The sequence below is a fragment of the Ranitomeya imitator genome, chromosome 6 (assembly GCF_032444005.1).
Source record: "Ranitomeya imitator isolate aRanImi1 chromosome 6, aRanImi1.pri, whole genome shotgun sequence".
NCBI classification, from domain to species: Eukaryota; Metazoa; Chordata; class Amphibia; order Anura; family Dendrobatidae; genus Ranitomeya; species Ranitomeya imitator.
This window is the reverse complement of record NC_091287.1, coordinates 207,195,104-207,211,759: the sequence shown is the minus strand read 5'-3', so window position 1 is coordinate 207,211,759 and position 16,656 is coordinate 207,195,104. Positions and strand designations below refer to the sequence as shown.

General features: G+C 49.9%; 1 protein-coding gene and 1 long non-coding RNA gene across 3 annotated transcripts in view; one reads left to right on the top strand and one right to left on the bottom strand.

Moving 5' to 3' along the window:
• The window catches only part of ERP44 (endoplasmic reticulum protein 44), a 380,772-nt gene extending 369,618 nt beyond the window's left edge, over positions 1 to 11,154 (bottom strand). The window contains exon 1 of one of the 2 annotated variants that reach the window (XM_069730447.1): positions 10,895 to 11,154. In XM_069730447.1, the coding sequence (XP_069586548.1) occupies positions 10,895 to 10,951 (57 nt within the window). In that variant the 5' untranslated portion in view covers positions 10,952 to 11,154. The remainder of the gene's footprint in view (positions 1 to 10,894) is intronic. The other variant, XM_069730448.1, reaches the window with a different exon arrangement.
• Positions 10,700 to 16,656, top strand: part of LOC138642344 (uncharacterized) — a 114,162-nt gene continuing 108,205 nt past the window's right edge. Inside the window, exon 1 of the long non-coding RNA XR_011314027.1 lies at positions 10,700 to 10,861. This is a non-coding gene — a long non-coding RNA (uncharacterized lncRNA). The remainder of the gene's footprint in view (positions 10,862 to 16,656) is intronic.

Below are 16,656 nucleotides of genomic sequence, written 5' to 3'. Positions count from 1 at the left end.
CCCTGCTACACGCACACACACTGCGCCATTAGCGGCCGCCCTTACCTGCTACACACACACTGCGCCATTAGCGGCCGCCCTTCCCTGCTACACACACACACTGCGCCATTAGCGGCCGCCCTTCCCTACTACACACACACAGCGCGCCATTAGCGGCCGCCCTTCCCTGCTACACACACACACTGCGCCATTAGCGGCCGCCCTTCCCTGCTACACACACACTGCGCCATTAGCGGCCGCCCTTCCCTGCTACACGCACACACACTGCGCCATTAGCGGCCGCCCTTCCCTGCTACACACACACACACTCTGCGCCATTAGCGGCCGCCCTTCCCTGCTACACACACACTGCACCATTAGCGGCCGCCCTTCCCTGCTACACACACACTGCGCCATTAGCGGCCGCCCTTCCCTGCTACACACACACACACACACACACACACACACACACACACACTGCGCCATTAGCGGCCGCCCTTCCCTGCTACACACACACTGCGCCATTAGCGGCCGCCCTTCCCTGCCCCGCACACACACACTGCGCCATTAGCGGCCGCCCTTCCCTGCTACACACACGCACACACTGCGCCATTAGCGGCCGCCCTTCCCTACTACACACACACTGCGCCATTAGCGGCCGCCCTTCCCTGCTACACGCACACACACTGCGCCATTAGCGGCCGCCCTTCCCTACTACACAGACACTGCGCCATTAGCGGCCGCCCTTCCCTGCTACACACACACTCTGCGCCATTAGCGGCCGCCCTTCCCTGCTACACACACACACTCTGCGCCATTAGCGGCCGCCCTTTCCTGCCACGCACGCACACACACACTCTGCGCCATTAGCGTCTGCCCTTCCCTGCCCCGCACACACACTGCGCCATTAGCGGCCGCCTTTCCCTACTACACACACACTGCGCCATTAGCGGCCGCCCTTCCCTGCTACACACACACTGCGCCATTAGCGGCCGCCCTTCCCTGCTACACACACACTGCGCCATTAGCGGCCGCCCTTCCCTGCTACACACACACTCTGCGCCATTAGCGGCCGCCCTTCCCTGCTACACACACACTCTGCGCCATTAGGGGCCGCCCTTCCCTGCTACACACACACTCTGCGCCATTAGCGGCCGCCCTTCCCTACTACACAGACACTGCGCCATTAGCGGCCGCCCTTCCCTACTACACACACACTGCTCCATTAGCGGCCGCCCTTCCCTGCTACACGCACACACACTGCGCCATTAGCGGCCGCCCTTCCCTGCTACACACACACTGCACCATTAGCGGCCGCCCTTCCCTGCTACACACACACACTCTGCGCCATTAGCGGCCGCCCTTCCCTGCTACACCCACACTGCGCCATTAGCGGCCGCCCTTCCCTGCTACACACACACTCTGCGCCATTAGCGGCCGCCCTTCCCTGCTACACACACACTGCGCCATTAGCGGCCGCCCTTCCCTGCTACACGCACCCACACTGCGCCATTAGCGGCCGCCCTTCCCTACCACACACACACACACTGCGCCATTAGCGGCCGCCCTTCCCTGCTACACGCACACACACTGCGCCATTAGCGGCCGCCCTTCCCTACTACACACACACACACTGCGCCATTAGCGGCCGCCCTTCCCTGCTACACACACACTCTGCGCCATTAGCGGCCGCCCTTCCCTGCTACACACACACACTCTGCGCCATTAGCGGCCGCCTTTTCCTGCCCCGCACGCACACACACTCTGCGCCATTAGCGGCCGCCCTTCCCTACTACACACACACTGCGCCATTAGCGGCCGCCCTTCCCTGCTACACACACACACACACACTGCGCCATTAGCGGCCGCCCTTCCCTGCTACACGCACACACACTGCGCCATTAGCGGCCGCCCTTCCCTGCTACACGCACACACACTGCGCCATTAGCGGCCGCCCTTCCCTACCACACACACACACACTGCGCCATTAGCGGCCGCCCTTCCCTGCTACACGCACACACACTGCGCCATTAGCGGCCGCCCTTCCCTACTACACACACACACACTGCGCCATTAGCGGCCGCCCTTCCCTGCTACACACACACTCTGCGCCATTAGCGGCCGCCCTTCCCTGCTACACACACACACTCTGCGCCATTAGCGGCCGCCTTTTCCTGCCCCGCACGCACACACACTCTGCGCCATTAGCGGCCGCCCTTCCCTACTACACACACACTGCGCCATTAGCGGCCGCCCTTCCCTGCTACACACACACACACACACACTGCGCCATTAGCGGCCGCCCTTCCCTGCTACACGCACACACACTGCGCCATTAGCGGCCGCCCTTCCCTGCTACACGCACACACACTGCGCCATTAGCAGCCGCCCTTCCCTGCTACACACACACTGCGCCATTAGCGGCCGCCCTTCCCTGCCACACACACACAGCGCCCCATTAGCGGCCGCCCTTCCCTACTACACACACTGCGCCATTAGCGGCCGCCCTTCCCTACTACACACACACACACTGCGCCATTAGCGGCCGCCCTTCCCTGCTAAACGCACACACACTGCGCCATTAGCGGCCGCCCTTCCCTGCTACACGCACACACACTGCGCCATTAGCAGCCGCCCTTCCCTGCTACACACACACTGCGCCATTAGCGGCCACCCTTCCCTGCTACACACACACAGCGCGCCATTAGCGGCCGCCCTTCCCTACTACACACACACACTGCGCCATTAGCGGCCGCCCTTCCCTACTACACACACACACTGCGCCATTAGCGGCCGCCCTTCCCTGCTACACACACACACACAAACTGCGCCATTAGCGGCCGCCCTTCCCTGCTACACACACACTGCGCCATTAGCGGCCGCCCTTCCCTACTACACACACTGCGCCATTAGCGGCCGCCCTTCCCTGCTAAACACACACACACTGCGCCATTAGCGGCCGCCCTTCCCTACTACACACACACACTGCGCCATTAGAGGCCGCCCTTCCCTACTACACACACACTGCGCCATTAGCGGCCGCCCTTCCCAGCTACACACACACACTGCGCCATTAGCGGCCGCCTTTCCCTACTACACACACACACACTGCGCCATTAGCGGCCGCCCTTCCCTACTACACACACTGCGCCATTAGCAGCCGCCCTTCCCTGCTACACACACACTGCGCCATTAGCGGCCGCCCTTCCCTGCTACACGCACACACACTGCGCCATTAGCGGCCGCCCTTACCTGCTACACACACACTGCGCCATTAGCGGCCGCCCTTCCCTGCTACACACACACACTGCGCCATTAGCGGCCGCCCTTCCCTACTACACACACACAGCGCGCCATTAGCGGCCGCCCTTCCCTGCTACACACACACACTGCGCCATTAGCGGCCGCCCTTCCCTGCTACACACACACACACTGCGCCATTAGCGGCCGCCCTTCCCTACTACACACACACTGCGCCATTAGCGGCCGCCCTTCCCTGCTACACGCACACACACTGCGCCATTAGCGGCCGCCCTTCCCTGCTACACACACACTGCACCATTAGCGGCCGCCCGTCCCTGCTACACACACACACACTCTGCGCCATTAGCGGCCGCCCTTCCCTGCTACACACACACTGCGCCATTAGCGGCGGCCCTTCCCTGCTACACACACGCACACACTGCGCCATTAGCGGCCGCCCTTCCCTGCTACACACACGCACACACTGCGCCATTAGCGGCCGCCCTTCCCTGCTACACACACACACACTGCGCCATTAGCGGCCGCCCTTCCCTGCTACACACACACTGCGCCATTAGCGGCCGCCCTTCCCTACTACACACACACACACACTGCGCCATTAGCGGCCGCCCTTCCCTGCTACACGCACACACACTGCGCCATTAGCTGCCGCCCTTCCCTACTACACAGACACTGCGCCATTAGCGGCCGCCCTTCCCTGCTACACACACACTCTGCGCCATTAGCGGCCGTCCTTCCCTGCTACACACACACACTCTGCGCCATTAGCGGCCGCCCTTTCCTGCCCCGCACGCACACACACACTCTGCGCCATTAGCGGCCGCCCTTTCCTGCCCCGCACGCACACAGCGCGCCATTAGCGGTTGCCTTTCCCTGCCCCGCACACACACTGCGCCATTAGCGGCCGCCCTTCCCTGCTACACACACACACACTGCGCCATTAGCGGCCGCCTTTCCCTACTACACACCCACTGCGCCATTAGCGGCCGCCCTTCCCTGCTACACACACACTGCGCCATTAGCGGCCGCCCTTCCCTGCTACACACACACTGCGCCATTAGCGGCCGCCCTCCCCTGCTACACACACACTGCGCCATTATCGGCCGCCCTTCCCTGCTACACACACACTCTGCGCCATTAGCGGCCGCCCTTCCCTGCTACACACACACACTCTGCGCCATTAGCGGCCGCCCTTCCCTGCTACACACACACTCTGCGCCATTAGCGGCCGCCCTTCCCTACTACACACACACACTGCGCCATTAGCGGCCGCCCTTCCCTGCCCCGCACGCACACACACACTCTGCGCCATTAGCGGCCGCCCTTCCCTACTACACACACACTGCGCCATAAGCGGCCGCCCTTCCCTGCTACACACACACTGCGCCATTAGCAGCCGCCCTTCCCTGCCCCGCACGCACACACACACACACACACACAGGGTCGGACTGGGGCACCGGGACATCGGAGAATCCTCCGGTGGGCCCCGCCCCCCATCTCCTGCCTCCTTCATTTGTGCCTGCCCTGCATCATGCTCATAGCTTGCGCACAGCAGTGTGCACTTTATTGTATAGTCGGCACAGCTGGCAGACTGCACAGGTGATGGGAGGTGCAGGAGCAGCTCCTTCACATCACCTGCTGCCGCTGCCATTCCTCTGCCAGGAGAGCTGTGTGTGCAGAGTGCCGACCCTCACTTCAGCCAGCAGCACAGTCAAAGGAACAGCTGACTGTGAGGCTGAGAGCAGACAGCACACACACACAGCTGACCCTCAGTCACCTGTTTCCTGTGCTGGGTATGATCTCTGCTCCTCTTCCACAATCCACAAAGCCCTGGGCAGCAGTGTAAACGCTGATTGGCTGCAATTCAGCCAATCAGCGTTAGTTTTCTTTGTGTGAGCTCACAGCACAGCTCAGGCAAGGAGCTGTGCTGTGATTGGTCAGCAGTCCTACCCAAGCAGCAGTGGAGCAGAGTGAGTCTGATGGCTGCAGTCACTGTGACTGTAAGGCTACGTTCACATTAGCGTGGCGACGCACGCTAAAACGCGCGTTTTGCGACGCGTGCGTCGTTTTCCGAAGAAAATCGGACGCAGAGAAAATGCTACATGTAGCGTTTTCTTGCGTCCGACGCTAGCGTCGGAAACGACGCACGTGGCGAAAAACGCCACCAAAACGACGCACGCGTCCCCTATGTTAAACAAAGGGGCGCGTCGCCGCTGCGTCGCCGGCGCAACAGCGACGCACATTGGCGGAACGCCAATGTGAACGTAGCCTAAGTACATAACTCTATGATGCCTGCACAGAGGCAGTTAGGGGAGGGGGTCCACAGGAAAATAGAGGTAGCACAGAGGGCGAAGGGGGCCCACAGGAAAATAGAGGTGACACAGTGGGGGAGGGGGCCCACAGGAAAATAGAGGTGACACAGTGGGGGAGGGGGCCCACAGGAAAATAGAGGTGACACAGTGGGGGAGGGGGCCCACAGGAAAATAGAGGTGACAGTGGGGGAGGGGACACACAGGAAAATAGAGGTGACACAGTGGGGGAGGGGGCCCACAGGAAAATAGAGGTAGCACAGAGGGCGAAGGGGGCCCACAGGAAAATAGAGGTGACACAGTGGGGGAGGGGGCCCACAGGAAAATAGAGGTAGCACAGTGGGGGAGGGGGCCCACAGGATATTGGGTGACACAGTGGTGAAGGGAGCCCACAGGAAAATAGAGGTGACACAGTGGTGAAGGGGGTCCTCAGGTAACACCTTTACGACATCAGCCTTACATGTATGGCGCGTGTTAAATGCCAGTGTCAATCTCTGACAGCAGCATATAACACATGCCAACATGCGTGCGCATCATTCTCTCACCCATTGGCACCCATGATGTGATCGTGGGTCGCCGATGGGTTGTAATGACAGCCTGGGGTCTTCTTCCTGTAGCCAGGCTTTAAAGGAGACTGTGATTTCTGCTATCTGCAGTGATGCTGTGGCATCACTGTATTTAATGGCACATGCGATCGGATGATCGCATCCTCATGTCCTCTAAGGGGGCTATCTGTACCAGTGAAAGGTAAAAACAAAATTTAAAAAATTCCTAAAAGTTCAAATCACCCCTTTTTAGTCAATTGAAAATAAATATATTTAAAAAATAAAAAAACAACACATATTTGCCATTGCTGGGTTCAGAAACGTCCGATCTATCAAAATATAAAAACAATTAACTCGATCAGTAAACACCGTAAACAGAAACAACTCAAGAATTCCAAATGTCCTTTTTTCGGGTCGCCACAATTCCACAAAAAAAGCTATAACAAGTGATGAAAAAAATCACATCTATACCAAAATCGTACTAATAAAAACAATGTCTCGCCCCCAACAGAAAGCTTCCCTGTGTGTAATAAAATACGCAGCAGTCGCCGTCTTCTGCCGCTGTGTTGTTGCTTCTGTCTTCTTCATTGCAGTGGAATATGGCCACCGGTAAGTATTTTACTACACACACTGGACCTACATTACTGCTCTCCCGTGTGGTGTAGTATATAGAGGATCTGTCAGCTCTCCCGTGTGGTGTAGTATATAGAGGATTTGTCAGCTCTCCCGTGTGGTGTAGTATATAGAGGATCTGTCAGCTCTCCCGTGTGGTGTAGTATATAGAGGATTTGTCAGCTCTCCCGTGTGGTGTAGAATATAGAGGATCTGTCAGCTCTCCCGTGTGGTGTAGTATATAGAGGATCTGTCAGCTCTCCCGTGTGGTGTAGTATATAGGGGATCTGTCAGCTCTCCCGTGTGGTGTAGTATATAGGGGATCTGTCCGCTGTCCTGTGTGGTGTAGTATATAGAGGATCTGTCCGCTGTCCTGTGTGGTGTAGTATATAGAGGATCTGTCCGCTCTCCCGTGTGGTGTAGTATATAGAGGATCTGTCCGCTCTCCTGTGTGGTGTAGTATATAGAGGATCTGTCCGCTCTCCTGTGTGGTGTAGTATATAGAGGATCTGTCCGCTCTCCCGTGTGGTGTAGTATATAGAGGATCTGTCCGCTCTCCTGTGTGGTGTAGTATATAGAGGATCTGTCCGCTCTCCTGTGTGGTGTAGTATATAGAGGATCTGTCCGCTCTCCCGTGTGGTGTAGTATATAGAGGATCTGTCCGCTCTCCCGTGTGGTGTAGTATATAGAGGATCTGTCCGCTCTCCCGTGTGGTGTAGTATATAGAGGATCTGTCCGCTCTCCCGTGTGGTGTAGTATATAGAGGATCTGTCCGCTCTCCCGTGTGGTGTAGTATATAGAGGATCTGTCCGCTCTCCCGTGTGGTGTAGTATATAGAGGATCTGTCCGCTCTCCCGTGTGGTGTAGTATATAGAGGATCTGTCCGCTCTCCCGTGTGGTGTAGTATATAGAGGATCTGTCCGCTCTCCCGTGTGGTGTAGTATATAGAGGATCTGTCCGCTCTCCCGTGTGGTGTAGTATATAGAGGATCTGTCAGCTCTCCCGTGTGGTGTAGTATATAGAGGATCTGTCAGCTCTCCCGTGTGGTGTAGTATATATGGGATCTGTCAGCTCTCCCGTGTGGTGTGGTATATAGGGGATCTGTCAGCTCTCCCGTGTGGTGTAGTATATAGGGGATCTGTCCGCTGTCCTGTGTGGTGTAGTATATAGAGGATCTGTCAGCTGTCCTGTGTGGTGTAGTATATAGAGGATCTGTCAGCTGTCCTGTGTGGTGTAGTATATAGAGGATCTGTCCGCTCTCCCGTGTGGTGTAGTATATAGGGGATCTGTCCGCTCTCCCGTGTGGTGTAAACAAATCCACAGAACACAATGGTATTATATATGCATACGCATGCCGGTATAGGCTATAAGCTATATGAAAATAGTCTTATGAAAGTGACCCGTGCGCTGTGGAAGAAATTGTGGACACCCACTTAACCAGAAAGAAATCCAACCAGAGCCAGTATATGGATACAAGCAAGATAAACACCAGACAGGAATTGTATATTAAAAGACGCCTTTATTGAATACAGTGGCAATTAGATGTATATTTTACATATTCATAAAAAATCCGCATGAAAAAAGACAAAAATAATAATGTATACAGGAATTTAAAAAAATGTAGAAAAAACCTGAAGTAAAAGGCTGACCCCAACAGTATATATAAGCCGCAAGGGGTGTAGCTCCCAAAAAATGTATGTAGCCCAACTAAAGCCTTAAAAATAATAAGCAGCACAAGAGTATCCGTATATAGATGTATGCTGGACTACTAAAGTGCAATGTGCCCAAGTATGTTAAAAAAATTGTACAAAAAAAGAAACACAAATATCAGCAGTGTGCAAAATATAAATAAAGTGTCAATAGTGCAACAATATTTACCAAAATAGGTGAAAGGATAAGCAAAGAAGATGCTGCCTATACAGACTAGCAAATTACTCTTAAAAAAAAGCAGAACACAAAGTGCCAAGGTGCAATATAGCCAGATACGGCCGAAAATGTGCGCAGCGCAATATTAAATACGGGCAATGATACTACTCTTATTAGTTGGAGGCCGTGGGAATCACTAAAGTCCACCAATAACCAAGGGGATCACAGCAGCCTAATTAATCCAAGCATGTGAGGTGGTGGTATGGGGAGCACACTATACCTTAATTATACAAGCAGATCAGCGGGGTCAGCCTCATCCTCATGCGAACGCGCCCCGACGCGCGTTTCGGATATAAATCCTTCGTCAGGGGGATGGCTATTAGGGCGCAGAAGCGCCGTTTAAATAGTGTCCCTTTTACTAGCGCCACGGCCCGGGTGTAGGCGGCGCATGCGCGGTCCCTTCATTCCGGCACTTCCGCCGACCGCGTCATGCTGCCGGACGTACGGGGGCAGAGACGTCGGGTACTCTGCCCCCGTACGTCCGGCAGCATGACGCGGTCGGCGGAAGTGCCGGAATGAAGGGACCGCGCATGCGCCGCCTACACCCGGGCCGTGGCGCTAGTAAAAGGGACACTATTTAAACGGCGCTTCTGCGCCCTAATAGCCATCCCCCTGACGAAGGATTTATATCCGAAACGCGCGTCGGGGCGCGTTCGCATGAGGATGAGGCTGACCCCGCTGATCTGCTTGTATAATTAAGGTATAGTGTGCTCCCCATACCACCACCTCACATGCTTGGATTAATTAGGCTGCTGTGATCCCCTTGGTTATTGGTGGACTTTAGTGATTCCCACGGCCTCCAACTAATAAGAGTAGTATCATTGCCCGTATTTAATATTGCGCTGCGCACATTTTCGGCCGTATCTGGCTATATTGCACCTTGGCACTTTGTGTTCTGCTTTTTTTTAAGAGTAATTTGCTAGTCTGTATAGGCAGCATCTTCTTTGCTTATCCTTTCACCTATTTTGGTAAATATTGTTGCACTATTGACACTTTATTTATATTTTGCACACTGCTGATATTTGTGTTTCTTTTTTTGTACAATTTTTTTAACATACTTGGGCACATTGCACTTTAGTAGTCCAGCATACATCTATATACGGATACTCTTGTGCTGCTTATTATTTTTAAGGCTTTAGTTGGGCTACATACATTTTTTGGGAGCTACACCCCTTGCGGCTTATATATACTGTTGGGGTCAGCCTTTTACTTCAGGTTTTTTCTACATTTTTTTAAATTCCTGTATACATTATTATTTTTGTCTTTTTTCATGCGGACTTTTTATGAATATGTAAAATATACATCTAATTGCCACTGTATTCAATAAAGGCGTCTTTTAATATACAATTCCTGTCTGGTGTTTATCTTGCTTGTATCCATATACTGGCTCTGGTTGGATTTCTTCCCGTGTGGTGTAGTATATAGGGGATCTGTCCGCTCTCCCGTGTGGTGTAGTATATAGAGGATCTGTCCGCTCTCCCGTGTGGTGTAGTATATAGGGGATCTGTCAGCTGTCCTGTGTGGTGTAGTATATAGAGGATCTGTCCCCTCTCCTGTGTGGTGTAGTATATAGGGGATCTGTCAGCTGTCCTGTGTGGTGTAGTATATAGAGGATCTGTCAGCTCTTGTGTGTGGGGTGGTATATAGGATCTATCCTGGGTGGTATTTTTAAACGGCATGGTGGGCCCCAAGAATGATTTTTCTCTGGTGGGCCCAAGGTACTCCAGTCGGACGCTGCACACACACACTCTGCGCCATTAGCGGCCGCCCTTCCCTGCTACACACACACTGCGCCATTAGCGGCCGCCCTTCCCTACTACACACACACTGCGCCATTAGCGGCCGCCCTTCCCTACTACACACACACTGCGCCATTAGCGGCCGCCCTTCCCTACTACACACACACTGCGCCATTAGCGGCCGCCCTTCCCTGCCCCGCACGCACACACACACTCTGCGCCATTAGCGGCCGCCCTTCCCTGCTACACGCACACACTGCGCAAACCGAGAGTTCCGGGATAGCAGCCAATCACACGGGGACACAACACACGACTCCAGAGAGCCGGACTGTGATTGGGTGACTGGAGGGCAGACTGGATCTGAGGCCCGGAGCCGGCCGGTGCGGCGGCGGCCACAGGAGCGGCGTGTCCCACACTGGGAGGCACGCCAAGCAGTGCGCAGCTGGTACACAGCGCGGTGCCCTCCTGTGGGAGCCACACATAACCGGTAATAAATCAGGATAAGGCTTCGGCCACTCACCAGAAGTACCAGGACGCAGGCCGGGTCACTGACAGGCAGGAAGATCGCGTGTCTCATTGTCAGGATGCCTGTGTAAGCAGTGGCGGCTCAGCAGCGCTTACAATGACTCGGTATACTTCCGCAGCCGGCTACGTCGGTAACGACGGCAAGTAGATGTTAAAGTGCATTGGCTCCCTGGAGATGTGACGTCACGTGGCTGCGGTCACGTGAACTGAACGCCTTCCGACTGCTTCCAGAGCGCGCAGCTGGTACTACGTACCGTGTGCTGGAGCACGAGCATGATGACGTGCGCGCTCGCTCGCTCGCAAGTACGTGGAGTCGTGTCACTGCTGTGAGCCAGGCGTTAGGGATCTCAGCGCTAGGACCATACCCGTTAACAGCAGCAGAGCGCAGCTAACCGCATTACAAGCGCTGGAGATCAGCCTGCTCTCCGGGAGCCCCTATTTGCCATCACTGGGAAGCAGCTTTGTGCCCCCTAGTGGTCCTGACTAGAGCTAGTGTTCAGCCAGCTGTAGGCGAGATGATGATTTCCAGTGTTCTGGACTAAGTAGGTCTCCTTACGAGTTGGGTCCCCTGGAGTAATAGGATTGATAGAGAAATGATTATGTTCTGTACCCCAGAAGGGACTTTTCCCGCTGTTATACACACACATCTCCATTTGCACACACTGACACCAGACAATTTGCATTTATCCTGGGGACATACTAAAAGAATGAACAAGAGGAATACACAGAACATTATAACTAGGTGGTCCAAATGTATAGAGGGGTGTAATAGATTTCCTGGGCATCTCAGACATGAGCATGGCTCTGAAATAAGTCCTGTATACTACACGTTCTAGTTACTGCCTGGTGCCCCCTGCAGGAAAATACTAAAACCCCATGTGTCATATTTGTCAATACCTATGCCTATGGTAGATTTCACCTATGCCTATGGTAGATTTCACCTATGCCTATGGTAGATTTTACCTATGGCTATGGTAGATTTCACCTATGCCTATGGTAGATTTTACCTATGGCTATGGTAGATTTCAGCTATGGCTATGGTAGATTTTACCTATGGCTATGGTAGATTTTTGTACCTATGGCTATGGTAGATTTTTGTACCTATGGCTATGGTAGATTTTTGTACCTATGCCTATGGTAGATTTTACCTATGGCTATGGTAGATTTTACCTATGGCTATGATAGATTTTACCTATGCCTATGGTAGATTTCACCTATGCCTATGGTAAATTTTACCTATGGCTATGGTAGATTTCACCTATGCCTATGGTAGATTTCACCTATGGCTATGGTAGATTTCACCTATGCCTATGGTAGATTTCACCTATGCCTATGGTAGATTTCACCTATGCCTATGGTAGATTTCACCTATGCCTATGGTAGATTTCACCTATGCCTATGGTAGATTTCACCTATGCCTAGGGTAGATTTCACCTATGCCTATGGTAGATTTCACCTATGCCTATGGTAGATTTTACCTATGTCTATGGTAGATTTCATCTATGGCTATGGTAGATTTCACCTATGGCTATGGTAGATTTCACCTATGCCTATGGTAGATTTCACCTATGCCTATGGTAGATTTCACCTATGCCTATGGTAGATTTTACCTATGGCTATGGTAGATTTTACCTATGCCTATGGTAGATTTCACCTATCGCTATGGTAGATTTCACCTATGGCTATGGTAGATTTTACCTATGCCTATGGTAGATTTCACATATGCCTATGGTAGATTTCACCTATGGCTATGGTAGATTTTACCTATGGCTATGGTAGATTTTTGTACCTATGGCTATGGTAGATTTTTGTACCTATGGCTATGGTAGATTTTTGTACCTATGGCTATGGTAGATTTTTGTACCTATGGCTATGGTAGATTTTTGTGCCTATGCCAGATTTTTGTACCTATGGCTATGGTAGATTTTACCTATGGCTATGGTAGATTTTTGTACCTATGGCTATGGTAGATTTTTGTACCTATGGCTATGGTAGATTTTACCTATGGCTATGGTAGATTTTTGTGCCTATGGTAGATTTTACCTATGGCTATGGTAGATTTTTGTACCTATGGCTATGGTAGATTTTTGTACCTATGGCTATGGTAGATTTTTGTACCTATGCCTATGGTAGATTTTTATACCTATGGCTATGGTAGATTTTACCTATGCCTATGGTACATTTTACCTATGCCTATGGTAGATTTTACCTATGCCTATGGTAGATTTTACCTATGCCTATGATAGATTTTACCTATAGCTATGGTAGATTTTTGTACCTATGGCTATGGTAGATTTTACCTATGGCTATGGTAGATTTTACCTATGGTAGATTTTACCTATGCCTATGATAGATTTTACCTATGGCTATGGTAGATTTTTGTACCTATGGCTATGGTAGATTTTTGTACCTATGCCTATGGTAGATTTTACCTATGCCTATGATAGATTTTACCTATGGCTATGGTAGATTTTTGTACCTATGGCTATGGTAGATTTTTGTACCTATGCCTATGGTAGATTTTTGTACCTATGCCTATGGTAGATTTTACCTATGGCTATGGTAGATTTCACCTATGGCAGATTTTTGTGCCTATGGTAGATTTTACCTATGGCTATGGTAGATTTTACCTATGGCTATGGTAGATTTTACCTATGCCTATGGTAGATTTTTGTACCTATGGTAGATTTTACCTATGGCTATGGTAGATTTTACCTATGGCTATGGTAGATTTTTGTACCTATGCCTATGGTAGATTTTACCTATGGCTATGGTTGATTTTACCTATGGCTATGGTAGATTTTACCTATGGCTATGATAGATTTTTGTACCTATGCCTATGGTAGATTTTACCTATGGCTATGGTAGATTTTACCTATGCCTATGGTAGATTTCACCTATGCCTATGGTAGATTTTACCTATGGCTATGGTAGATTTTACCTATGCCTATAGTAGATTTTACCTATGCCTATGGTAGATTTTACCTATGGCTATGGTAGATTTTTGTACCTATGGCTATGGTAGATTTTACCTATGCCTATGGTAGATTTCACCTATGCCTATGGTAGATTTCACCTATGCCTATGGTAGATTTTACCTATGCCTATGGTAGATTTTACCTATGGCTATGGTAGATTTTTGTACCTATGGCTATGGTAGATTTTACCTATGCCTATGGTAGATTTCACCTATGCCTATGGTAGATTTCACCTATGGCTATGGTAGATTTCACCTATGGCTATGGTAGATTTCACCTATGCCTATGGTAGATTTCACCTATGCCTATGGTAGATTTCACCTATGCCTATGGTAGATTTCACCTATGCCTATGGTAGATTTCACCTATGGCTATGGTTGATTTCACCTATGGCTATGGTTGATTTCACCTATGCCTATGGTAGATTTCACCTATGCCTATGGTAGATTTCACCTATGCCTATGGTAGATTTCACCTATGCCTATGGTAGATTTCACCTATGGCTATGGTAGATTTCACCTATGCCTATGGTAGATTTTACCTATGCCTATGGTAGATTTCATCTATGGCTATGGTAGATTTCACCTATGGCTATGGTAGATTTTACCTATGGCTATGGTAGATTTTACCTATGCCTATGGTAGATTTCACCTATGGCTATGGTAGATTTCACCTATGGCTATGGTAGATTTCACCTATGGCTATGGTAGATTTCACCTATGGCTATGGTAGATTTCACCTATGCCTATGGTAGATTTTACCTATGGCTATGGTAGATTTCACCTATGGCTATGGTAGATTTCACCTATGGCTATGGTAGATTTCACCTATGCCTATGGTAGATTTCACCTATGCCTATGGTAGATTTCACCTATGCCTATGGTAGATTTCACCTATGCCTATGGTAGATTTCACCTATGCCTATGGTAGATTTCACTTATGCCTATGGTAGATTTCACTTATGCCTATGGTAGATTTCACCTATGGCTATGGTAGATTTCACCTATGGCTATGGTAGATTTCACCTATGGCTATGGTAGATTTCACCTATGGCTATGGTAGATTTCACCTATGCCTATGGTAGATTTCACCTATGGCTATGGTAGATTTCACCTATGGCTATGGTAGATTTCACCTATGCCTATGGTAGATTTTACCTATGGCTATGGTAGATTTCACCTATGCCTATGGTAGATTTTACCTATGGCTATGGTAGATTTCACCTATGCCTATGGTAGATTTTACCTATGGCTATGGTAGATTTTTCCTATGGCTATGGTAGATTTTTGTACCTATGCCTATGATAGATTTTACCTATGCCTATGGTAGATTTTACCTATGGCTATGGTAGATTTTACCTATGGCTATGGTAGATTTTTGTACCTATGCCTATGGTAGATTTTACCTATGGCTATGGTAGATTTTTGTACCTATGGCTATGGTAGATTTTTGTACCTATGGCTATGGTAGATTTTTGTACCTATGCCTATGGTAGATTTTTATGCCTATGGTAGATTTTACCTATGCCTATGGTAGATTTTACCTATGCCTATGATAGATTTTACCTATGGCTATGGTAGATTTTTGTACCTATGGCTATGGTAGATTTTACCTATGCCTATGGTAGATTTTACCTATGCCTATGGTAGATTTTACCTATGCCTATGATAGATTTTACCTATGGCTATGGTAGATTTTTGTACCTATGGCTATGGTAGATTTTTGTACCTATGCCTATGGTAGATTTAACTATGCCTATGATAGATTTTACCTATGGCTATGGTAGATTTTTGTACCTATGGCTATGGTAGATTTTTGTACCTATGCCTATGGTAGATTTTTGTACCTATGCCTATGGTAGATTTTACCTATGGCTATGGTAGATTTCACCTATGGCAGATTTTTGTGCCTATGGTAGATTTTACCTATGGCTATGGTAGATTTTACCTATGGCTATGGTAGATTTTACCTATGCCTATGGTAGATTTTTGTACCTATGCCTATGGTAGATTTTACCTATGGCTATGGTAGATTTTACCTATGCCTATGGTAGATTTCACCTATGCCTATGGTAGATTTTACCTATGCCTATGGTAGATTTTACCTATGGCTATGGTAGATTTTTGTACCTATGGCTATGGTAGATTTTACCTATGGCTATGGTAGATTTTACCTATGCCTATGGTAGATTTCACCTATGCCTATGGTAGATTTTACCTATGGCTATGGTAGATTTCACCTATGCCTATGGTAGATTTCACCTATGCCTATGGTAGATTTCACCTATGGCTATGGTTGATTTCACCTATGCCTATGGTAGATTTCACCTATGCCTATGGTAGATTTCACCTATGCCTATGGTAGATTTCACCTATGCCTATGGTAGATTTCACCTATGCCTATGGTAGATTTCACCTATGGCTATGGTAGATTTCACCTATGCCTATGGTAGATTTTACCAATGCCTATGGTAGATTTCATCTATGGCTATGATAGATTTCACCTATGGCTATGGTAGATTTCACCTATGGCTATGGTAGATTTCACCTATGCCTATGGTAGATTTTACCTATGGCTATGGTAGATTTCACCTATGGCTATGGTAGATTTCACCTATGGCTATGGTAGATTTCACCTATGCCTATGGTAGATTTTACCTATGCCTATGGTAGATTTCACCTATGCCTATGGTAGATTTCACCTATGGCTATGGTAGATTTCACCTATGCCTATGGTAGATTTTACCTATGGCTATGGTAGATTTCACCTATGGCTATGG